This window comes from Megascapheus bottae, chromosome 18 (genome assembly GCF_031878675.1).
Source record: "Megascapheus bottae isolate mThoBot1 chromosome 18, mThoBot2.hap1, whole genome shotgun sequence".
In the NCBI taxonomy this organism is placed as follows: domain Eukaryota; kingdom Metazoa; phylum Chordata; class Mammalia; order Rodentia; family Geomyidae; genus Megascapheus; species Megascapheus bottae.
Genome location: NC_143526.1, coordinates 7,270,058 through 7,294,446, shown reverse-complemented (window position 1 = coordinate 7,294,446; position 24,389 = coordinate 7,270,058). Strand labels below are relative to the sequence as shown.

The window sequence follows — 24,389 nt, the reverse complement described above, 5'->3', positions numbered from 1 at the left end:
TGAAGTTTCCAGTAATAAGAGAGCAACTTTTTTGTTCTAAGTACCCAGCCTATGAGATGGCTAAGACACTGCAGTCGTGGGCTTGCTGTGACTAGGCGGGGCTTTCCACAGCTTTCTGACCACAAAGGCAAGTGTAATGCTTGAGAGAAATTCATTCTACACTTGAGAACAGCTGTTGCCTAATTCGCCACTGGAATAGAGGCCAGGCCGGTGACAACCTGGACTGTAGTGTCCCCATTCAAAAAAAACGGGGCCCACAGTCAGGTCATGTGTGCGCCCTGGTGGTAAAATTATATCTGCACTTATGAAGCTAAAACTTGAAATCATATTCGTTATTAGACTGAAGTCAGGGCAAACACTGAGCGTCCAATACAGGGTTTGACTTGGGAAAGCGGTGTGCACACACAGCCCCCTACTACCTGCTGTTTGAGGATTAGGAACAAAGTAGGAAAGAGACTGGGAAGGTCAAGGTTCAAGGTCAACCTAGACAAAATCATACTCCATCTCTATAGCCTAGCAGGGGTGGCCTGTGCTACCTCGGAGTCAGGCACCCCTAAAAGAAGCAAGACCCTATTTGAAAAAGCAAAAAAAGGAGGTGTGGGGGGTGTCTGGGATTGTAGCTCAAGCATTAACCTGGCCTAACAGGAGTGGGGCCTTGAGTTCCAGCCCCATTAGTGTGGTCACACGAGTGGATTTAGAGCCCATGATTACATCTGCTTTCCAGTAGAGCATGGGGTGCGCGGTCAGGGTGGTCACAGGCCAGGATGACATGACCCACAGACTGCCTCTGCACCCCCCCCACTTCCAATGCAGCCTTTCATTTGCACGCACATTTATAAAAGATAACAGTTTGGGGTTTTGGTACATTTGTTGTTTCAGGCAGTACAGAGGTTCTCAGGACCTCGTGCTTGTTTTGCTGAGATGGGTCTTACAAACTTTTTTAAACCTGGAACTGAGGAAAACAGCCTTGGGCTTACAGGAGAGAACTGCCATGACCCAAGGATAAAATGCAACCACTAAAACCAATGCACAGAGACTAAAAAAGTCAATGGGTAGGGGCCAGGAGTTTGGCCTAGTGGTAGAGTGCTTGCCTAGCATGCACGAAGACCCAGGTTCAATTCCTCTGTGCCACATACATAGAAAAAAGGCTGTAAGTGGTATTAAGGCTCAAGTGGTAGAGCTGTAGCCTTGAGAAAATCCAAGGACAGTGCTCAGGCCCTGAGCTCAAGGCCAGGACTGGCACCAAAAAAACAGGTGGTAGACACTAATCCCACTCTCAGTGTTGTAGTCAACATAAAATTGTCAAGATACAATGTTATCAGCCCAGCACTCAGAAGACCAAAAGGTGGAAAAAGAAACCCAAAGCCAGGAGCCTAACTCGGTTTACTTGGTAACCAAGCCCTTGCCTGGGATGGACAAGACCCTGCTTCAAGTCCTGGCACCATTAAGCACAGGAAAACCTCTAAGGCACTACATAAAAACAAACTGGAAAAAAAACAAGCCATCCAGCCGGGTGCCAGTGGCTATGCCTATAGAATCTTAACGATCAGCAAATTGAGTCAGTGACAGGTCAGTATGCACCAGTCCAACAAGAAAGCAGCCACAGGCTGTTTCCCCTGCTGCCAATGGCCTGGCCTGGCTGTGTGCACATGGGCTCCCATGTACCAAGCAGAGAATTTTTGGTGCCAGTAGTCACGTTTGAACTCGGAGCCCTGAGCTCTTGTCTTTTTCAGTAACTTTTTTTTTTTTTTTTTGGTCAACTGTGGGGCTAGAATTCTGGGCCTGGGCGCTTATTCTCCCTGAGCTCCAGCTCAAAGCTAGTGCTCTACTCCGCCACAGCACCACTTCTGGTTTTCTAGTAATTAATCGGAAATAAGAGTCCTTTAGTGCCAGGGCTGGCTTTGAACCTTGATCCTCAGATGTCAGCCTCCTGAATAGCTAGGATTATAGGCATGAGCCTGGCTAGTAATTTTTTTTTCCAGTCCTGGGCTTGAGCTCAGGGCCTGAGCACTGTCCTTGGGCTTTCTCAAGGCTAGTGCTCTACCACTTGAGCCACAACACCACTTCTAGCTTTTTCTACATATGTGGTACCAAGGACTTGAACCTGGGTCTTCATGCATGCTAGGCAAGCACTCTTACTACTAGGCCAAACTGCTCTCTCCCCCCTGTCCCCAGCTAGTAACTACTTAAGTGTGCAGCCTGATGGATTTACTTTATAAGCCAACTTCCCACTTTGGGAGCCACTTCACTGTTCTCCCACAGTGGCTCAACACACTCGACCTTCAAACCCCACAGAGAGCCAGAGGGACAGACAGTCTAAGGTCCCAGAGCTAACTTGTCCATTAAATCCTACTTCTACAATGTCTTGTTTTCCCGGTGTGACAAATTCCTACCCCAGCTGTGACAGTCTCATTACACTCCTCAGAACTGACTCTGCACCCCCCCCCCAGATTCCTATGGTCCGCATAATGTGACCCATGTGCCTGTGTGACTGTCCCCTAAAATTCCCACCTGTCTGCTGCCGTCGCCTCCACTCCTGCCCCCCAGTTAAGCCTCACACCTCTATTGGTTGCTTGCCCCTTATTTCTTACAACTAGCAGCTCAGCACTACCACAGGCTATGGCCTCTGCCTCTTGTTCCACTTACTCTCCGCTCACCACAGATGGCCATGTGCCCAGGCCTGGCTCAGTAGCTGAGGCTGGCGTGGGCCAGGTGACAGCCAGTCCATGGAGCACTTAGGTGACTGGAGAAGAGGGAGGGAACATATAATGGTGATTGACAAGGCTGGGTCTGTTGACAAAGAACGGCTGTAGCTGGTGACAGAGGGGCGATGAAGGAAGGTGGGTGATGATGCTGGCTTCTCAAGCAGGAAGCAGATGCTGTTTCAGGTTGTGGGGGAATGGCCATATAGATACAGCTTGGTAATGAGCCCGCTTACATGAAGAAAGCAGGCTTTCTAGCAGCATGTCATCTGGCTACAGATGACACACAAGGGGTGTGCACCTGTGGGAGAGTAACTGATTGACACCCCGTGGTCTCAGCTTTCCATATAACATAGTGTTTTGACAAGGTAGGTGAAAACCATAATTGCTAACAATGAAAAAGTAATGAATTTGATTTTTTTACTTGGGGGTATTTGGTGGGGTTCTCCCCTCCCACCATCACCCTGGCTATACTCCCCTTTTTCATATCTGGAGATCTCTCTCCCTCTCTCTCCCTTTCTCTCTCCCTCCCTCTCCCCCATCTTTCTCTCCTTCCCTCTCCCTCTCTCTCTCCCTCCCTCTCCCTCTCTCCCTCCCTCTCCCTCTCTCCCTCCCTCTCCCTCTCTCTCTCTCCCTCCCTCTCCTTCTCTCTCTTCCCCCCTCCCCCAGGGCTTTAACTGGGCCTCAAGCTCTCAGCTTTCTTGCCTACAGCTAGCACTCTACTACTTGAGCCACACCTCTGCTTCCAGCTTTATGGTGACTAATGACAGATAAGAGTCCCAGGACTTTCCTGCCTGGGTTCGCTTTGAACCACAGTCCTCTGATCTTGGCCTCCAGAGTAGCTAGGATTACAGGCATGAGCTACCAGTGCCTGGCTCCTGAGCTGCTTTTTGCTCAATGCTAGTGCTCTACCACTTGAGTCACAGCTCCACTTTTGGCTTTTTGGTTATTAACTGGAGGAAATACGTCTCCTGCCCTTTTCCTGACTGAGCTGCTTTTGAATTGCCACCTCAGATCTCGGCCTACTGAGCAGCTAGGATTACCAATGTGAGCCACTGGCACCTGCTCTAAAATACTGCCCAAGTAGCTTCCTGAAGCAGTGAATTGCACCTGAAATGATTTGAGTAGCTGCGGTAACAGGAAATCAGCCCCTCTACAGTCAACAGGACCCGTCATTCCACCTTCTAAGCTAAAAACAAGTTCCAAGACTTCCCACATGTTCCAGTTCCACTCTTTTGCATTCTTCTCAAGCTGTGACTTCCTTGTCTGCAGATATGTACTTGACTTCCAAAACAAGCAACAGTCCTGTGACTCTGGCGTCCTAGGGTTTTCTGGAAGCAGCAGCGTGTGCACAGTGGTCTGCTTAGGGAGAAGCAGAGCCTGGGGAAATGGAAGCCTTAAGAACTGAGCTGCGATATTCACCTGGCTTCAGGCTGGCGGTCATCCCTTTCCCTCCACTTCTTCCTGCTTGCAGATCTTTAGTAAAAGATAAAAGCCATATTTTGATATTCATACCAGTTTCCACCAATAGCACTGCCTCCTGTTCTCCCCAGAGTCTGGGCTGGAGTCTGCCGCGGGCCCTGTCACCTGGGCCTGTACCCTCTGCTCTCTCAGGCTCTCCCTGCACTGCTCCTCTGGGGTCACCTGCTCAGCGCAAGGCTTGCAGAGAACACATATGGTTCTGTGGCACACTCAGAAGCCAGAGGCCACGCTGCTGCCACCCTCAATTTGTCAAAGGGAGCTGCTGTGGTGTGCGCTATGAGGTACTGCCAACGCATTCTCAACAAAACCCGCCCTTCGTGTGGCTCTCAGCATCAAAGCATGGGGGGGGGTGTCCTCACAAACATCCTCAACAAGGACCCTGGGAGTTTGAGCCAAAAGGAGGGTGCCTCACCTGATGAATTATCCCTACTCTCAAGGCCTGAGAAAGTGCCTGTCATGTGCTGAGCTCACCAAGTACTGGGAGTTAGCAAGACAGAAGCAATGCCGTGCACAGAATTTCTCTCTGAGAATCACAAAGCTAAGACTTCCATTGCTTTTCTGCTACTTATTCCTTGTGGGTTTTGTTTTTGATTGATTGGGGGCTTGAACTCAGGGTCTGGGCACTGCCTTTGACCCTCTTTGTGCTCAAGGCTAGTGCTCTACCACTTGAGCCATAGCTCTACTTAAGGTTTTTGAGTGGTTAATTGGAGATAAGAGTCTCACACAGACTTTTCTGCCTAGGCTGGCTTCAAACTGTGGTCCTCAGATCTCAGACTCCTGAGTAGATAGTATCACAGGCATGAGCCATTGGTGCCTAGCTCTTTATGGGCTTTATTTAGAGTTTGTGGTTTTTTTGTTGTCTTTTTTTTTTTTCTGTTGGTTGTGGGCTTGAACTCAGGACCTGGGCGTTATCCCTGAGATCTTCAGCTCTAGGCTACCACTCTACCACTTAGAACCACAGCACCACTTCCAGTTTTCTGGTGGGTTAATTGGAGATAAGAATCTTGTGAACTTTCATGCCCAGGCTGGCTTTGAACATGATGTTCAGATCTCAGCCTCCTGAGTAGCTAGGATTACAGATATGAGCCACCAGCACCCAGCTTAGAGTTTGTTTGTTTTTTTGTCTTGGATTTATAGGCTTATTTTTGTTTGTTTTGCTCTTCGGTAGTTCTAGAAGTACAATGCAAGAGCCTGCATTTGCTAGGCAAGCACTCTGTCTGCCATGCTACTAACGCTTTTTGCCTTGCTTTTCAAACCGAGACCTGCATCATATGCCCAAACCAACCCGGACTGTGTTTCTATCTGGCGGTCTTCCTGATTTCTGCCTTCGGTAGCTGGGATAACAGGCCTGAGCCATCAGCACTCAGTTCCAGGTGGGACTGGAACTCTCCATCCTGCATTTACTACCCAGGTTCTGGGATCACAGGTGTGTACCACCATCTAAGTGATTTCTAGTTTTATTTTTTTACTCTTAAGTCCTGTTTCTCAAAATATTTTTTGTAGAGGCCTGGAGTTTGGCCTAGTAGTACAGTGTTTGCCTAGCATGCACGAGGACCCGGGTTCAATTCCTTGGTACCACATACATAGAAAAAAGCCAGAAGTGGTGCCGAGGCTCAAGTGGTAGAGATCTAGCCTTGAGAAAGTCCAAGGACAGTGCTCAGGCCCTGAGTTCATGGCCCAGGACTGGCAAAAAAAATATTTTTTTGTAAAAATAGGGGACAAAAGTGGCAGGATTTTCAGTTCCTATTGTCTGTCTGAAGGCTGCCCAGCCTCTAGAGCAAAAAGGAAGAAAGGAAGCAGTGGGGCAGGGCTAAGAGAGTCCTCCGAGACACCTGCTGTGAGGAGACCTTGTGAAGGCGATGAGCCCCGAGTCTAGGAGTGGGACAGAGAAAACCCCATAGACAGAGAAGCAGTAGGACTGAAGCACAAGACTCCAAAATTTCCATTTGTGAGAAACTAAAGGTGAGTTTCAGTTCAATCCCCAAACCAGATCCAAGCCAACTGGCACAAAAATATCAAAACCACCAAACTGTATGCATACAATTTACTCAGACTCTGGGTTAAGTCTGCATTATGACCCCAAACTGAAATGGTCTCAGATATATCCAGAGCCTAGCTGCACTTGAGCCTGATAGAAAAGAGGGGATGTGGAAAGGAGAAGTGATGGGGAGACAAACCCCATCTTAACAAAGAGAAGCTAAATGTGATCACAGCCTTCTGCAATCCAGGTCAGTCCTGGACAAAAGTGTGGCCCTGGAAAGTAGCTTAAACCACAAGAAAAGAGGAAGGCATAGTTCAAATAGTAAAGCACAGGCCCTGAATTCAGTCCCAGTGCTACAAGAAAAAAGACCGAGACATTAATGTTACAGAATTCTAGTCTCTACGAAGAGAACACATTTCAGAGACAACTGAGGAGAAAGCTGGCATAAGGAGAGCTGTGAGCATCATGCAGCTGGAAGGTAGGCCAGGAATCTGGCTCTGAGCAGCTAACCGCTTTGAGCCTGAGTTTCTTCATTCATGAAACGAGGCTGCAAACTGTGCCAGTGTCACAGAGCTGTCACAAGGTGACATGGGACTGATTCTCACACACAGGCTCCTCTGGAGGACATATGAATGCCAGCGAAGCTGCTGGAACAGTCCTAATGTGGGCAGAACTGTAAACCCAGCATGCTCACAGGCAGGGCTTCAGTCTTGGGTTCTAACACTTAAACCCCTACCTGCCTGACAAGAGGAGTATACACTTGCCGAAGGGATCCTCACACGGTCGCTTTAGGCTCACATCACACAATGAGAAGAGAAGCATTCGGATGCCCTGCCTCCCCGACAGCCCACCCAGGTGAGGAAAGTGGCAGAGCTGGCAGTTTTAAGCAGTTAGGCAGGGTGAGGCAAGGAGCTCAAACTCACCAGGGCTTGCAGCTTGGGACAGTGAATGGAAAGCTGAATGAGCGTGCTGTCCGTTATCTGGGGAGAAAGACTACATTAGTGTGGCGTCCACTAGGACTGAACCTCTAACCTGCTTCTCCTTCCCACGAGACGGGAACCAGAGAACACAGAGAGGCAAAAATGTCCCAGACATCCAGCAGGGGGCACCCACAATCTCCTCTCCCACTCCAGGGGAAGCAGGACTATTTTCCGGTCTCACCTTTAGGCCCAGGGGCCTAGAGGCAGGACACAGAGGGGGCAGGGCAGAGGATTCTCCAGACTCGCCTCTGCTTATTTCTCAAGTTCTGTGAGGAATAAAAGAGGCTTTCCTTTTTCTTTTTGGCAAAACAGCTGTCATGAATTCTTTGTGGCAGTTCTGTCTAGGAACCTAGAACAGCCCGGGTTCACACATCCCACTGTCTGGTCCTGCCCTGCTACACTGGGCAAGAAGGAGGGGTGGCAGGCAATGGGGGTGAGGTCAGCCACCTGCAGTGTGGGGCTGGGCCGCTGGAGTCCACTCACCAGGATGCATTCTTCAAGATCCATCTTCTCCAGCTCGTGGCAATTCTGAAAGAATGCAAGACACACCTGCTGTCTTTGGGTGAGCTTGGGCGGCACTCAGTTTCCCCGCCTTCCCTAACCACAGAAGCTACTCCAGGCCAGGGATAGCAGGCAGAGTAAAGACAGAGCCTAGAGCAGAGCTCCACCCTGCAGGAGCAGCTGTGGAGTTGCCACCCACAGAGGAAAACATCTGGCAGGCATGTTCAGACCAGTTCCATCCAACCAAATGACAGTCAGGTCTATAGGATCTCCCCACGTTTCTGGCTAACTGGAAAAAATACCAAACATACTCGCACAGTTCTACTCTGCTTTTGTGCTTGGCTTTCTTGAAGCCAGTTATTTTGTACCACCACCTCCACCGTCCAAAAACCATGCCAGGTGACCTTAAGTTAGGGAGGTGACTTACAGTTTGCTTTTTAAAAGAATCTATGCCTTACCCGAGCTAAAAGCGTAAAGCCTGCATCCGTCAAATGGGAACATCGGGCGGCCTCCAAAATTCTGGGGCATGCAGGGACAAAAAAGGTACCACATGGTTAAAACACACACACACACACACACACACACACACACACACACACACACACACACACGTGAGCGCGCTGCAGTCCTGAATTCACGCGGCTCCAGGACTAGCTTCTGCTCTAATGGCCCCAAGAGGGTCAGATGCATGCACACCCACTGACCTGAAGGACCGACGGCGGTCCTGAGGTCGCCTCTCAAATGCCAGCAGTGAACCTGGGATCCTCTCCTATTTATTTACCAAGTAGGGCCAGGTTGGGGAAACCCTCACCTCTGGGCTCCAGCCTCAGCCCAGAACGGACAGTATGTCGAGATCTCCCATTACCCCACTTCCTATTTAAAACAATGCCCATGCTTACTAGAGATAAATACGTGAATGACATTTCCAAGCTAAATTGGCCCTTACTGAAGAAACTGAGGTAAGAAACTCTGGTAAGATGGAGGGCTTTATTTTGTGGGCAGTACTGGGGTTTGAACTCAAGGCCTTGCACTTGCTTGCTTGGCTAGCACTCTACTACTTGAATCATAACTCTAATATGCTTTGCTAGTTAACTGGGGCTGGAATTTCATAGACCTTTCTTATTTAAAATTGTCATCCTTCAGGTCTCAGCCTCCAGAGGAGCTAATGGGTATGAGCCATGAGTACCCAGAGATGGAGTGTTTTTGGTTTGGGGTGGGGAGAGATTTCTGGGATTAAACTCAGGGCCTCAAACATGAAAAATGCATATTTTTTGACTACTGAGCATTTCCCAGCCCTCTGATGAGTTTTGTTTGTTTGTTTGTTTTTGCCAGTCCTGGGCTTGAGCTCAGGGCCTGAGCACTGTCCTTGGACTTTCTCAAGGCTAGAGCTCTACCACTTGAGCCTCAGCACCACTTCCGGCTTTTTTTCTATATGTGGTACCGAGGATTCGAACCCGGGTCTTCATGCATGCTAGGCAAGCACTTTAACCACTAGGCCAAACTCCCAGCCCCTCTGATGAGTTTTCTTCTTATTTATTTTGCCAGTCTTGGGGCTTGAACTCGGGGCCTAGACACTGTCCTCAGACACTTTTTTTCTCACTTGAGCCACAGAGCTACTTTCTGCTTTTTCTGTGTGTGTGGTTCCAGGGAATCAAACCCAGGGCTTTGTTCATGCTAGACCACTAATACAAGATTAAGTAAATGGAAAGAACAGAATACAGGATTCTCAAAAGTTAAGTGACATGCCAGGCATGGTGGCTCCATGCCTATAATCCTAGCTACTTGAGAGACAGATCGAGGCCATCCCCGTCAAAAAGTTCATCAGACCCCATCTCAACCAATAACACTGGCCAAATTGGGCCAGGAGCATTGCGCAGTCTTAGAGCACTTGCCTAGGTGAGCCCAACACAGGGAAAGGGGAGAAAGGAGAGATGAAAAAGAGGAAAGAGTCGGGGGGGGGGGAGGGAAATGGGTACCAAGACATGTGAAAGGGTATCAATGTATGTGAATTAATGCATCTTCTATCTGGCAAATATCATGTAACCCTTTTACTAATTACAATAAAAAAATACAAAAAAAAAGAGGAAAGAGGAAAAGAGAGGGAAGGGGGGATAAAGGAATGGAGGGGAGGGAGGGAGAGAGGAGAAGGAAGCAACACTGGGCTTGGTGGTGCACAGCTGACATCCCAACAAGAAAGGCACAGGCAGGAGGGCAGCGGTCCAGGCCGGCCTTGGCAAAAAACCACCCAAAGCAAAGGGGTCTGAGGTATGGCTCAAGCGGCAAGCATGCCTGCCTAGCAAGCACAAAGCCTTGAGGTCACACTCAGTACTGTCAAAAGCAAAAAAGTGACAGAAACATGAAAATGGATCCATCTCCTTAGCATGTAAAACTTTTTTTGTCACTTGTGGGACTTGAACTCTGGGCTGGGCATTGTCTCTGAGCTCTTCAGCTCAAGGTTACCTCCCTACCCCTTGAGCCACAGCGCCACTTCCTGTTTTCTGGTGGTTAAATGGAGATAAGAGTCTCATGGACTTCCATGCCTGGGCTGGCTTTGAACCACGATCCTCAGATCTCAGCCTCCTGAATAGCTAGGATTACAGGTGTGAGCCACGGCATCCGGCTAAAAATGCTTTTAAACAAGTTTTTTTAGACAGTTTCCTAAACCAACTGTTACATGTTGTTTTTTTCATCTATCTCTTATTTATAACTAGACCCAGAACAAATGACGTGCTTTCTCTCTGAGCCTGTTTCCCTCTACGCTCACAGCAGCATCTGCACAGCGCTGTCAAGGGTTTAAATTTGTAACTGTCATTAAACATTTAACGGTCACAAGAATCAGAAACGGGCACTGATTGAAGCAGGTTTCTTCTGTGGGGGACAGCAGCGGCTAGGGAGGGGACTGCGGGTCTCCCCATGCAGCTGGAGCAGGGCTCCGTGGACATCTGAACCCGGCCACTAGATGGCTCTCACGTGCAGTGAGCGGAATCGGGGTGGCTGCACGGTGTCCTCAGGAAACTTCCTGAGGGGTGTGCTTCACTTCCACCCCAATGGACCTGACAGTGCCTCCACTCCCCACCGTCCCCCCGCTGGCCAGTGCCCTGCCTCCTGCAGGAGCTCCCTCGGCCAGCCCAGCCCAGCTCTAGGCCACAAGACAAAAGTCGCGGTGGCATACTCACTGCAGTCTTGGGCAATTCAACCCCAGGGCGGTGAGAGACGCGTCGGTGAGGCTGCTGCAGCCCGAGAGGCAGAGGGCCTGCAGCTGGCGGCAGCCCCTGCATATCTGCACCACACCTTCATCCGTGACGCGCTGGGAAGAGCAGCACAGGGAGGAAAGTGAGGGCGCGGCCCTGGGGTGGGGTGCCTGGCTACGAGCACAGGGCAAGTGCGGACTCGCATTATCTCTGCTCGGCCTCCAAAGAAGCGGGCATCACCAGGGGACATGCCACCTCCCCATGTGCAGCCACTTAAAACACCAAGAGTGACTGTCTACGGGGTACTACCTTAGACACCATAACGTCACAGATGGACGTGTAATACTTTCTCAATGGTTTAGAGAACAGCACAAATCTAATGCATCACTGTTAATGACCAATTCCTTAAAACTGTAATTCGGCCGTGAGGATTCAAAATGCCATCCTCACTGAAATATGCTAATTTGTAGAAATAAAAATGTGTATCTGAAATGCATAGTAGCCATCTGCCAGTACTGTCCTATGTGCAGATCAAGGGTCCAGTTTTGTTTTTGTTTTGGGGTTTTTTTGGCCTGTCCTGGGAACTGAAGTCAGGGCCTGGACACCCCCTCTGAGGTTCTTTTTCTCAAGGCTAGCACTCTTACCACTTGAGCCACAGCACCACTTCTGCCTTTTTCTGTATATGTGGCGCTGAGGAATCGAACCCAGGGAGAGATTCATGCATGCTATGCAAGCATCCTACCACTAAGCCATATTCCCAGCCCCTGGGGTCAAGTTTTGAATGTTTCAGGCCCACCAAGAAGATTTGTCCAGATCGTTTGTTTTGTCTACCACTTTCATTCACTGAAAGCCACATGCAAGAACCTTCTCAAGATCTGTTTCCTTGAAAACCCAGCAACACAAGCCCTGCTGAGATTGCTGCCTTTTTCTTCTGCCAATGACTTTGGTTTTTTTGTTTTTCCAAACTCATGTCAACTTTGTTGTCACTGTGTTTAGCATGGAGGGAGAGGGTTTCAGCCATGATAGAGGTGTGGGAGGCAGCCACAGAGGGTGCCCATATAGCATTCCCACAGGGCTTGGTACAGGAAGCCATCCAGGGAATGGATAGATGCTGAACACGGATGCAGAAAGAGCCGTATATCATTGCATGGCCAGGGCTGCAAGGTTCTACCAACTTCTCTACCAGGTTCACAAATGGGTCTTTAACGTACTTATTGGGAGTGAGCTTGGCAGCACAGTCTCCAGTGCTCAGGACAGATTCTTGAGATTGGTTTCCATCTCAGAGAGGACATCACTCTTCCCCAGAGGGCAGAGCCCTCTGCACACCAGGCTCTCATGAAAGTCCTTTGCAGTCACTAGCACCTTGGGTCCCTTCAGGTCCTGGAGAAATTCTTTGCCTAAGTCCATGCCCATGTCATCCACCTGGGGGTCTGGGTGGGTGGGGGCCTCACTGATGGCTCCAAGGGTCCAATTCTGGACCATGAGCTTGCACAGAAGGCAAAATTGCCAAAGCTCAGATACTGGAGCTTTTTCTTCCCTGTTCCAAAGCAGTGGATGGCAAAGGAGACAATGGCTGCACAGTCCCTCACCAATCGATCGGAGGGGAGGAAGTGTTGCCAGATGTTGTTCACCAAGGAACCCTGCATTTTCTCCACCACTCTGAAGACTCAAAACTGTCAAGACTGTCACAGACAGTCACAGACAGATGCCTGATGTGAAGTTGATGTCATCCAGGTCTTTCTTGGTGCCCTTGGGTAGCTTCTTACCTAGGACCTCTCGTACAAAGGCCTCGTCAAAGCTGCAGTACCTTGTGGAGGCAGAGGACACCATTGACCCTTTCAATGTGCAGCGCCTGGCGGGAGGAGGGATGGGAAGAGCAGCTGGTGTGGCAGCCTGGGCCGGGCGTGCGGCAGGTGCTTGAGCATGTGAAAGGTTCGGTAGTGGTCTGGAGTGTCGCCTGTCCCAGGATTCCCCAACACACTCACACAGCCACCATGCAGCTCACTGAATAACCATCCAGCCAGAGGGGCTACACTTCCTCATTGATAAGGGTCGTATTCCCACGAAGAGGTCCAGCTCGCTGGTCATGGGGAGGCCCCACCCAGCATACCGAGGTGCCAGCGTGCCAGGCTGCCCGGGCCTGGAACCACCATGGGCCCAGCCCAAGGCGCTGCGGCTCTCATCTCTAAATAACTACCAAGAGACTGGAAAAGGAGCTTTGACTCAAGTAGTAGAATGCTAACGTTGAGCAAGAAAGCTCAGGGGCAGTGTCTAAGCTCTGAGTTTGCATGGCATCAAAAAGAAAAGGCACAAAACATTATTGTGAACTGTTCACATCTAGTGACTGCTCAGCAACTAGCTCACAGAATTCCTGTCTTCCTCAGTGGTCTTTTGGAAAACATCAAGACTCTGATGTCAGCTATGGAAAAGACTGGGAGGCTTGAGGTTCAAGGACAGCCTAAGAAAATGTTATCAAGACCTCATCTCAATAAACAAATCAGGCAAGTTGGCATCTTCCAGTCACACCAGCTACACAGGAAGAATGCACGATTGTGGTCCAAAGCACAAAACGAAAAGGAGACCCTATCTAAAAAACAAAACGAGAAAGGGCTAGGGTAGAATCCCTGCTAGAGGGCGTGAGGCCCTAAGTTCAAACCCCAGTCGTGGCCCCTCTCAATTGCCCCATGTCTATCTACTATGTTTGGAGATGTCCGTGGCCCTGTGTTGTGATGCCTGCTGTTGTCCTTCCGTCTCCGGCAACCGCACTGGACAGGGGAGAGAACGGCAGGGGACGGCGGCAACACGGCCATGTGCCAGCAACTCTGCAACTCCACAGGAGCAGCCCGAGGGCAGGCGGCTGCTACTTACTGAGCAGGACTGCAAGTTGAGGCTCACAAGCTCATGGCAGTAGTTCTGAATGTGCTTCAGAGCTTCGTCTTCTAACTGAGTGTACAGAGAAAACAAAAGGGATGCAATCCAGGTGAGAGAATAAGCCAGGCACCAAGAAAAGGTGCAAGAAACACAGCCCTAGGGGTCAGCCGTATGGACCCTCTACCTGCGTGCAGCCCCTTAGGAGCAGGGCTTTCAGGCCTCGGCACCCTCGCACCAGTGTCTCCATGCCATCCTTTGTGATCTGGTCGCACCAAGAGAGGTTGAGGTACTCCAGGTTTCGGCAGCCCTCGCTGAGAGAGCAAGGAATGAAAATAGCTCTGTGCAGCCTCTGCTGCAGACAGCTTATTACCAACTTCGAATTGAGTTTAGCACAAGAGATAAGGGAGAAAGACAACCCAGGACCTATCATGCATGCTGCCTGCATCTTACTCCAATGGGACTATGAGGAAAGCTTCAGACACAGAGAACAATCTACACGTCATAGACAACAGGCACACTTACCTGATGCCCTTTAGGGAGCTGTTTGTAATGGACACGCAGGAGGTCAGATCCAGGTGTTTCAGCTTAGAACAGAATCTGCTAAGACTATAACACGTGCTGAAAGGAAGCAGACACACTAAAGATATTTTCAACCATGTTTCTCTCCTCTTGCTTTCCCCATGGCCACCAAATCCCCAAACTGATTCTCATTACTTACCTGTCTGTGATTTTTGTGCACCCATTGAGGTTTAAATGTTCGATGTTTCGGCAGTTCTGGGCAAAGGTCCTGAAAATGAGAAAATGTCTTAAAACCCCCTGCAAGCTGCTAGGCAGCCACTAGAGGGCGCACGTAAACCAGAGCGTCTTGAACTGATGTGTTCACAACTCAGCTCTCCTGGGTACAGATTCTGATGGTAGATGTGGAGTTTGGTAACCTGTAGATTTATGAAGCTCTAACGGGGAGCAATGCAGCTAGTCTGGGAAGTAAAGCTGAAGACTCACCACCAGTCCTGTGGCTAACCCCTTGCTCAGTCATCTGGGATTGGAGGCTAGATTTGGGACAAGGAAGATATGTATATGCTGTCACTTGGTCACCTTGGGGCTTGTCTGGAGAAACCACTACTGGCCACTGAGAAGATTCAGCAGTTTTACTATCAAGAGCTCCATTTCCCAGTGAGTGGCAAATTTCTCAGTGATCTGTGGGTGGTGCCAGGCCAGAAGCAGAAAGCTAATCATCCCTGTGGATGGCTTTCTATTTAACATGTTCAACCAAGTCAGCTCAGGTGACCTGCATCTTCCTGAAATGCAGCTTTAACAATGTCTTACAGGACTCAGTCCTGACACCAAAGCTTGCGCCATTAGATTATTTTTTTTTTGCCAGACCTGGGGCTTGAACTCAGGACCTGGGCACTGTTCTTGAGCTGCTGCTGCTGCTGCTGCCACCGCCGCTGCTGCTGCCGCCACCACCACCTCTTTTTCTTCTTCTTTATTCTTCCTTCTTCCTTCCTTCCTTCCTTCCTTCCTTCCTTCCTTCCTTCTTCCCTTCCTTCCTTCCTTCTTCCTCCCTTCCTTCCTCCTTCCTCCCTCCTCTCCTCCTCCTCCTCTCGTCGTCGTCTTCTTCTTCTTCTTCTTCTTCTTCTTCTTCTTCTTCTTCTTCTTCTTCTTCTTCTTCTTTTCTTTTTCTCAAGGTTAGCATTGTACCACTTGGGCCACAGTGCCACTTCTGGCTCTTTTTGTGTATGTGGTAGCAAGGAATTGAACCCACGGCTTTGTGCATGCTAGGCAAGCACTCTACCACTAGGCCACACTCCCGACCCCTCCATAAGATTTTTTTTACCCCTCCATAAGATTTTTTTTTTAATATCAAACTGAAATGATTGAGAGAATGATGAGTCATGGGCTGGAGAAAATATCTGTGAAGGGCATGTCTGACAAAGGACTTGTATATACAACATATTTTTAAAAAAACACTCAAAAGTCAATGAAAAGAATCTAATTAGAAAATGGGTAAATGGGCTGGGTGCTGGTGGTTCACGCCTGCAATCCTAGCTACTCAGGAGACTGAGATCCGAGGACTGGTTCATAGCAAGCTCAGATAGGAAAGTCTATGAGACTCTAATTTTCAATTAAGGACCAAAAAAGCCAAAAAGTGGCAGGAAAGTCCATGACACTCCAATTAACCTCTAGAAAACTGGACTATTACAGCACTAGGCTTGGACAAAAAGAGCCTGGATGGCACCCAGGCCCTGAGTTCAAGTCCTATGACCAATAACAACAAAAAGAAAATAGACAAATGATCTGAAGAGTATATATAAAAATGTCCAACAGATTAATAACTAGAGAGCTGCCAGTTAAAGCCACAGTGAGTTCCACTGTACACCCTCAGAATTAGTAAACTGCCAAGAACTACACATTCCAGAGATGGTCAGAAAGTGCTAGAATCAAAGTATCACATCATACTGGTGGGAATTTAAAATGACATTGTCTCTTCAGAAAATAATTTTTTTTGCCAGTCTTGGGCTTGAGCTCAGGGCCTGAGCACTGTCCTTGGACTTTCTCAAGGTTAGAACTCTACCACTTGAGCCTCAGCACCACTTTCAGCTTTTTTCTATGTATGTGGTACTGAGGAATCGAACCCGGATCTTCGTGCATGCTAGGCAAGCACTCTACCACTAGGCCAAACTCCTAGCCTTCAGAAAATAATTTAAAAGGTTTTTTAAGAAAGAAAAGCATGGTAGCATCTGTAATCCCAGGACTTGGAGACTGGAGCAGGAGGATCAGACATTTAAGGCCAGCTTAAGATACACAGAACATGTCTTAGATGGGGAAAAGCCTCTTCAGAAGGCTGAGAATAAGATGAAGGTTCAAAGCTAGCCTGAGTCAAGAAGTCCATGACATTCATATTTCCCATTAATCAACAAATAGCCAGAACAAAATAGCCTTGAGCAAAAAAGTTAAGGGACATTGCCCAGACCCTGAATTCAAGCCTGGATGTTAGCACAAAACCAAAGAAAACATTCAACCTATACTTACAAAATGATCTAAACATTACACTGCTAGGGACTCATACAGAAGAAATGAAAGTCACACAAAGGTTAATATCCATTCACACAGCAGCTCTTTCTCTTTGTGTGACAGCCAAAAACGGCAAAGAATGTAAACATCCATGAGTATGTTAAGTGGGTTTAACTTAGGACTTTGACTTCATTGTGCCATGAAGTACACATACAGCAGAAACTCCACTTGACCTGTTTCTGCCTGGATTAGCATGCAGTTGTTGGGCTCTCTGTGACATCCAAAAAGTGGCCACTGGAGATCCCTCGTCATCCCAGAGTAAACAACACTCTACTCTGGTTACAGGATACTCCACTTGGTGACAGGTATTTGATAAGATGTATAAGAATCAATACTTTATTAGATGCTTTCAAATGAGAATATACTCTGAAGAGTAGTTTGATAACATTTCCAATAAACAATGGCTATCAGCAATAATCCATTCCATTATGAACAAAATTCTAGCTATGCTAAGGACATTTTTGAAAGAACTTTTTATGTTAGTATAATTTTGTTAAAAAGCACGGGAGATGGAAAATGAAAGCAGAAGAAGAAAAGAGAGTATTGCGTGGTAATGTTGTAAGAAGGCAGGCCTGTCGACCCAGCATTGCATGTGACCACACAGCGCGAGCACTGCAGTGGATCGCTGACACTCAGGACAGACTTTCACTCAGTGGAGTGAAGCAACTGAGCTAAGACCATGGACTCACCTGCTATTCCAAAGTCATGGTTCTTTGCTTATGGAAATCCACAGAAAGAACTCCACATAAGAAAGCATGCAACATGCTTGGCTTATTTTTACTGAGAAAAATGCCAGCTATAAGCTGCCCTGCCGGCGTCCCCTGTAGATGGGACTCACTTCAAGGAGGCGTCCCCGACACCAATGCAGCCACGCAGGCTGAGCTTCCTCAGGAACCCGCCACATCGCTTTGAGATGTTTTCCACCACTCGACCCTGTGGACAAAGTTGGGAAAAGGTGTCACTGGTCCAGGCTGTATGTCTAAAAGCAAAATGCCCTGAAATGCTCAAACACTCTCATTTTCAGGTTCACTTTGGCCGCTGCCTCCTGCATGCATCTATGGCAGGTGCACAAAGGGGATGAAGCATGGAAGGCCTCCCGCTAAAGCACAAGTGTCCTCTGGAAAGGCTTTCAAGGTCAGCAGTATGACACTGCCACAGAGCACACTAGCAGCGCGACTTAAAATGTTATCCCACTTTGCTAAACACTACTCCTCCCAAAACTACAGGCTCCTGGCTCTCCTCCTCAGCAGCTCTCCACTGAGAGGCCTTCACTTGGAAAAAGATCTGCCAACTGCAGGCACAGCGATGGCAGAAGACAGCCACGCTATTGCTTTCCGTTTCTGTGGAGCACGCTACACAACGTGAGAGAAGACTACCCTGTAGGATCACTTAGACAAAATCGGCTTAGACAAAAGCCGACTACAGCCATCCAGTGGCAGCAGGGAAGCCGTGGCTGGACCCTTCAGATCTAAGGGCAGGTTTCTCCCCCTAAGAGATGGCCACCACCAGCTGAGGTGTTGCTAAGGCAAATGGGACTAGAGATCAGTCATAAATACCAGCTATCACCTCTACCTCATCAACGGAGGAAGTGGGAAAAGGAGCCATTTAAACCAGGTGCTTGCACCTATAATCCTAGCTATTCAGGAGGCTTAGATCTGAGAGGATTAGGGTTCAAAACCAGCCTAGACAAGAAAGTCTGTAACATTCTTACCACCAAAAAACCACCAAAAAGCTGATGAATACTAGTCTTGAGCAAAAAGCTCAGGAACAGTGCTCAGGTCCTGAATTCAAGCTCCAAGACCCACTCAAAAGATAGGGAAGCATTTCAGCAAGGGGCCATGGTGTGTGAAGTAGAGGCAGAGATCTGTATGAGTTTGAGTCCAGGCTGGGCTAGCAAGATCCTGTGCCAAATGGCATTTTATTTTGTTTGGAATAGTACTCCTGCTTTAAGACAGCAATACTGTGTGGGGCACAGCATTGCAATACATATATCTACCCCTTCCCACCCACAGTGCTAGACCATTCCTAAAACCCACAGGGTCTCCATGAGATGTGCAGCAAACAAAGGGGGCAGAGGTCTCCTGTGCTCTCCGGGGACACAGAGCAGCCGTGGAGAGCACATGAAGCCATGTTCTGGGAAAAGGGTGCCAGATGCCAGGGAGAGCGGGCTGGGAGGAGATGCATGCCTTCTCAACTGGGAAGAGACAAGGAGACAAAGGGTTATGTTGTTCAGCACTAAGCTTCTGAAGACAATAAAATGCGGTGCTGTTCAAGAAGAAAAGCAACATTGTACAGTGGGGGCTCCATACTGCTACCTGGCTAGCATCTCAATTAAGCTCAAAAGCCAAACTTTGACATATGTACTAGTAATTTATTGTATTTTTAAGACTATTTGGAGTTATTATTTCTTTTATGAGTATGTGCCACTATCACAGTCAGAACTCAGGGCCTGGGTGCTGTTCTTTAACTTTTTTTGCTTAAGGATGGCACTGAAGCCACAGCTCTATTTCTAGCTTTTGAGTTGTTAGGGGGAGATAAGAATCTCACACAATTTCCTGCCTTGGCTGGCTCTGAACCGAGTTCTGCAGATCTCAGCCACCTGAGTAGCTAGAATTATAGGTATGAGCCATCAGCACCTGGATGAATTCATTATTCCTAAGCAAAATTAAGAAATTTAAAATAATCATCACTAAGGGGGGAAAATCTGACTTGGAAATCTAGTACTTAAATACCTAACAAATACCAAAATCTTCACATGAATGTCAACAAATGAATACCCAATGTATTTTTCCCCATTTCAAGGTAGTTACATTTATGTATACTTTCTATTCCTTTTTCTTTGGCATAAAAGTTCTTGTACTGGTATTAAAGAAATAAAAACTATAGTAATATGCTTGCAACTAAGAGGAAGAAGAGCAAATTCTTTCCAAACATAATATTCAAGTTTATCTACTCTATGGTATGTTGCAGGCATATATTTTAGAATGAAAGGCTTTAGTGGAGGGGAAAAAAAGAAAAACCTAAAATGGAGGGGGAAAACAAGAACATAAAATGGGCTTAAGAGAGCCTTGGAAGTACTGGAGGAGTGCCTCAGCTGGTAGAGCACCAGCCATGAAAATGCATGCCAAGGGAAAGCACAGACAGATCCCAAGTTCAAGCCTTGTTGGTAGTGGAGGTAGAGGAAGAGGAGGAAGAGGAAGAGGAGAAGGACGAAGAGGAAGTGGAGGAAGTGGAGGAAGCGGAGGAGGAGAGGTGATGGTGGTAGAGGAAGTATAGGAGCAGGAGGAGGAGCAGGGGCAGTGCGGAAGACCCCATCTCAACAGAAGCTCTTGGCCTATGCATGTGATTCTTAGCTATGGTCAGAAGTGTAAAATACACAGATCTTGATCATGCATGCAGAGGCAGGAAGCAAAATCCTATCTCCAAAATAACCAATGGGCAGCCGGGAGTTTGGCCTAGTGGTAGAGTGCTTGCCTAGCATGCACGAAGACCTGGGTTCGATTCCTTGGTACCACATACTTAGAAAAAAGCCAGAAGTGGTGCTGAGGCTCAAGTGGTAGAGTTCTAGCCTTGAGAAAAATCCAAGGACAGTGCTCAGGCCTGAGCTCAAGCCCAGGACTGGCAAAAAAAAAATAACCAATGGATGTTAAAAATGAACTGTACGATATGTGGGTCAAAGACAGGAGGGAAAACCTGGGAGAGAGCAAAGGAAGGGGTGACACTGTCCAGAAAAAAATATACTTTCCCTGACTTATGTAACTAACCCCTGTCCTGACTTACATAACTATGATCCTTGTATATATCACCGTTATAATAATTTTTTAAATTACAAAAATCACCAGTGGAACATGGGCTGGAGACATGTTTCAACAGTGGTGTGCCTGCCTAATAAGTGTAAGGCCCTTGGTGATACTCCAATACTGCCAAAAAGAAAAAAAAGCCTCAGAGTTAATGACTTTTAGATGCATCTATCATTTTGTTATTGTTTTTTAATAACCATGAAGACTGACCACAGATGTAAAATTTTGGAAGGCTTAGAAATTCCTGACCTCAGAGAAACCAGACATAGGAAGCACAGAGTGAGGCTGAACGAAAGACTCCAATGAGCCCTTGTCACTGCACACTATATTCTGCCTTCTCTTGGAATTGTACTAGTCATACAACCACCGTTGAAAGCACCTACACAGCCTAATAGGTGAGGGACTTTGGTAAGTTACTCAACCTTTGTACCCTCAGCGTCTTCAATTTGTCGTTTCTGAGAAGAGTTAATATTCATTTATACAAAGTTCCCTGAACATTGCTGGCACACAGTAAGTGGTGTTGGCATGTTCATCCTCTCAGCTACCTTCTCTCTTCTCAGACTTTATTAATCCCATTTTCTTGGAAAAGTTGGACTTCAGACCATTTGTTCAGCCACAGAATGCTTCCCAGGCTAAGCTACTAGATGGACCTGTTTAAAGGCTGTGAGGGCTTCAGCCCTTGATTCAGAATTCAACCTGGATTGACTAATGTGCTTTTCCAAAAAGTAAATTAAACATAATGAAACCCGACTGAGCCCTGAAGTCACTAATCCAGATTTTACATGGGATTGCTTAAACAACTAGCAAACCATAAACTGGCCTCTCCTTTCATATATTATGAATGCATAGCGGTGGCTGGAAGCTAGCACTCAGTTAAAATTCTGCCATCAATTAATATATAAGATAGTGATTTTTGCATGAAATGTGGTTTGTTTTGCAAGTATTGGTGTTTGGACTTAGAACCTGGACACTGTTAGCTTTTACCTCTTAAGCTGGGACAGCTCCACTTCTGGCATTTTGACGGTTAACTGAAGGCAAATAGTCCCAGAGACATTCCTCCTGTCTTCAAAAGTGATCCTAAGATCTCAAATTCTCCAGCAGCTAGGACTAAGTGTGAGACACCAGTGCCCATAGCTCAAAATACTATTTTTGTGTTCATGTGTGCCAGTCCTGGGTCTTGAACTCAGGGTCCCCCTTTCAAAAATGCTATATTTTTGAAATGTACATTTTTATGCCATTACTGGGGATTGAACTCAGGGTCTGGGCACTGTCCCCTGAGATATTTTGCTCAAAATGAGCATTCTATTACTTGAGCCACAGCTCCACTTCTGGCTTTTTGGTCATTATTTGGAGATAAGAGCCTCACAGATTTTTCCTGCCCAGGCTGGCTTTGAACTGTAATGCTTAGATCTCAGCTCCCTAAATAGCTAAGATTATAGGCATGAGCCACCAGGACCCAGCGAAAATAGTATTTTCAATATCTGAATGTATTAGTTCTTCATATGCTTTCCAAAAGCCACATATTTTCGGAGGAAAAACATCAAAACTGGGGAGACATTAAGCATCACTGAGAACTTCTGCCAAGTTTTTGTCAGAATTATGATAGTTATGGCTAGTTAGAAATAACATTTTTAGAATTTAACATTCCTTTCACTATCATTAAGTTCACCCAGTGAACAAAGACTTAAGAGATGATCAGTTTGCAGAAGAATTTCACTGACTGATTCAGAACACTGACATGTCTGCATGTCATCCATCATTGCCTCTTTTTTTTTTTTTTTTTTTGCCATTCCTGGGCTTGAGCTCGGGACTTGAGCACTGTCCTTGAACTTTCTCAAGGCTAGAGCTCTACCACTTGAGCCTCAGCCCCATTTCTGGCTTTTTTTGAAGGTATGTGGTACTGAAGTCTTCGTGCATACTAGGCAAGCACTTTACCACTAGGCCAAACTCCCAGCCCCCATCATTGCCTCTTTTAGTTTTGGTGGTACTGGGGATTGAACCCAGCCTCTTGTATATACAGAGCAAGCACTCTGCCATGTGAGCCACAGCCCAACACAATGCTGTTCAGTCTGGTGACAGCCTTATTGAGTACCTACTTCTGGGACAATCAAAATTTTGTCTTTCCAGAACATGCCTGAGTCCTCTAGTTCCTGGAGTACCACACAAGAGAGGAATGAGAGAATTCCAAATCAACTGTGGAAAAACCTTGTGCTGTCCCATGTGCTAAAAGTGCTTGCTCTACTGGGTTTGAGTGGGGATCAGGGTCTTTTAAACTAGAGGAGAGGTAAAGGGCCACCATTACTGGTCACGGGTTCTTCTATGGAATGCCAAATGAGGTAAGTAGCAGGGAACTGTTTAGACTCTTAGCATGTTCTTATCTATTTGAAAGATAAAACATACTGCATGAGTGACTGAATTATGACGCAATTCCAAGAAGACTGAGTATGCCGATCTACACCTACAATCTCAGCTATTTGGGGAAGTTGAGGGAGAGCCCAGGCCAGGCCAGGCTACAGAGGGATACTCTGTGTCCATAAAGGAAAAAAAAAGCAATTTCACTACTGTAACTGAATTGGTTGAACTAAAGATGAGTAAGGTTACATATAGATATAATACTGAGCAGGTAATAAATATTATCTCAAGATCCTTAGACCAATACTCTAGACAACGCTACGTAACCTTCCCCCGCCCCTGCTCCCCTTGCTAGTTAGAAATTTGGCATTTAACAGTAAATTGATGTAAAATTATTTTTATTAAATATTGTTATTTAAAGCTTTCCTCACTAATCTGGTTCTTATCTCTGAAACAGAAATATTTATGTATTTCCAGGTAAGTATAGTAGAATTCTGGAATGCTAAAAGGCTTTAAGTATTTTTGGTCTTACTAGGGTGTGAATCAGGGCCTCATACTTGCTGGGCAGATGCTGTATCACTTAAGCCATACCTCCAGCTTTTGTCTTTTTGCTTTAGTAGGGGTGCTGGACGCCAATCTCAATCTTATCTATAGCATCTGGCTTAGCTGTGATGACAAGCACATATCATTACAATCAGTTTACTGTTTGAGCTGGGATCTTAACTTTTGTCCAGGTTGGCATCCAACCACATACTTCCAATCTTCATCTTTTGAACAGCTGGGATTATAGGCATGCTGGCCCTTACTTTGCTTCTTTATTCTGCAATAATAAAACAGAAGCACACTAAGATTACACAGCCCAAGTGGCCGAGCTGGGTGGCACTGCATCCCCAGCCTCACTCCTGGGCCTGTGCTTCCATCCTGGCTCCACTCTCAATGCTGAATTTGCAATTCCTAGAGGATCTTTCAGATCAGTAAATATTTGTCAAGTCTCCTAAAGGTTAAAGGCCTCCACAGGTATTTAGTGGTGCAGGTGTGAAGCTCTAAACAGCTGACTAGTAAAATGTAAAGGGGGGCATGCAATGTTACTGATTTTAAAAAATACAATATATGACTTGTTTGTTAAACTTGTTATTTGAAATATGATGTAAAAGTCAATGTTGATAAATTCTTTAATAAAAAATAAACATAAATAAAAAATACAATAAATGTATGTAAATATCTTCCAGGTTATCCTGTGTCCCACCTTGGCAGTTTATTAAGTCTAAATGTAGCAAGATAAAATTCAGGCTTGAGAGGGAGAAACATTTACATTTCCTTTTACAAGTCTTTTGTATAAGCTTAAGTTCACTACCTTACCTCAACGTCTGTCTGAAAGTTAAAGAGATCTATTCTTTGCCAGTTGCTTCCATCAAGGGCCAAGACATTCCAAGCCTAGGAGGTGGAAAAAAAAA

General features: G+C 46.9%; 1 protein-coding gene and 1 pseudogene across 3 annotated transcripts in view; both read right to left on the bottom strand.

The window, feature by feature from the left end:
* Fbxl2 (F-box and leucine rich repeat protein 2) overlaps window positions 1-24,389 on the bottom strand; it is a 72,575-nt gene that overhangs the window by 2,634 nt on the left and 45,552 nt on the right. The window contains exons 3-13 of one of the 3 annotated variants that reach the window (XM_090351813.1): window positions 24,295-24,369; window positions 23,690-23,755; window positions 17,622-17,716; window positions 14,427-14,495; window positions 14,231-14,345; window positions 13,893-14,019; window positions 13,706-13,780; window positions 10,823-10,953; window positions 8,105-8,165; window positions 7,629-7,673; window positions 7,089-7,145 (exon numbers count right to left, since the gene is read on the bottom strand). In XM_090351813.1, the coding sequence (XP_090207939.1) occupies window positions 7,089-7,145; window positions 7,629-7,673; window positions 8,105-8,165; window positions 10,823-10,953; window positions 13,706-13,780; window positions 13,893-14,019; window positions 14,231-14,345; window positions 14,427-14,451 (636 nt within the window). In that variant the 5' untranslated portion in view covers window positions 14,452-14,495; window positions 17,622-17,716; window positions 23,690-23,755; window positions 24,295-24,369. The other 2 variants (XM_090351812.1, XM_090351814.1) reach the window with 2 other exon arrangements.
* On the bottom strand, window positions 11,015-12,925 carry LOC150050052 (acidic fibroblast growth factor intracellular-binding protein pseudogene; annotated as a pseudogene).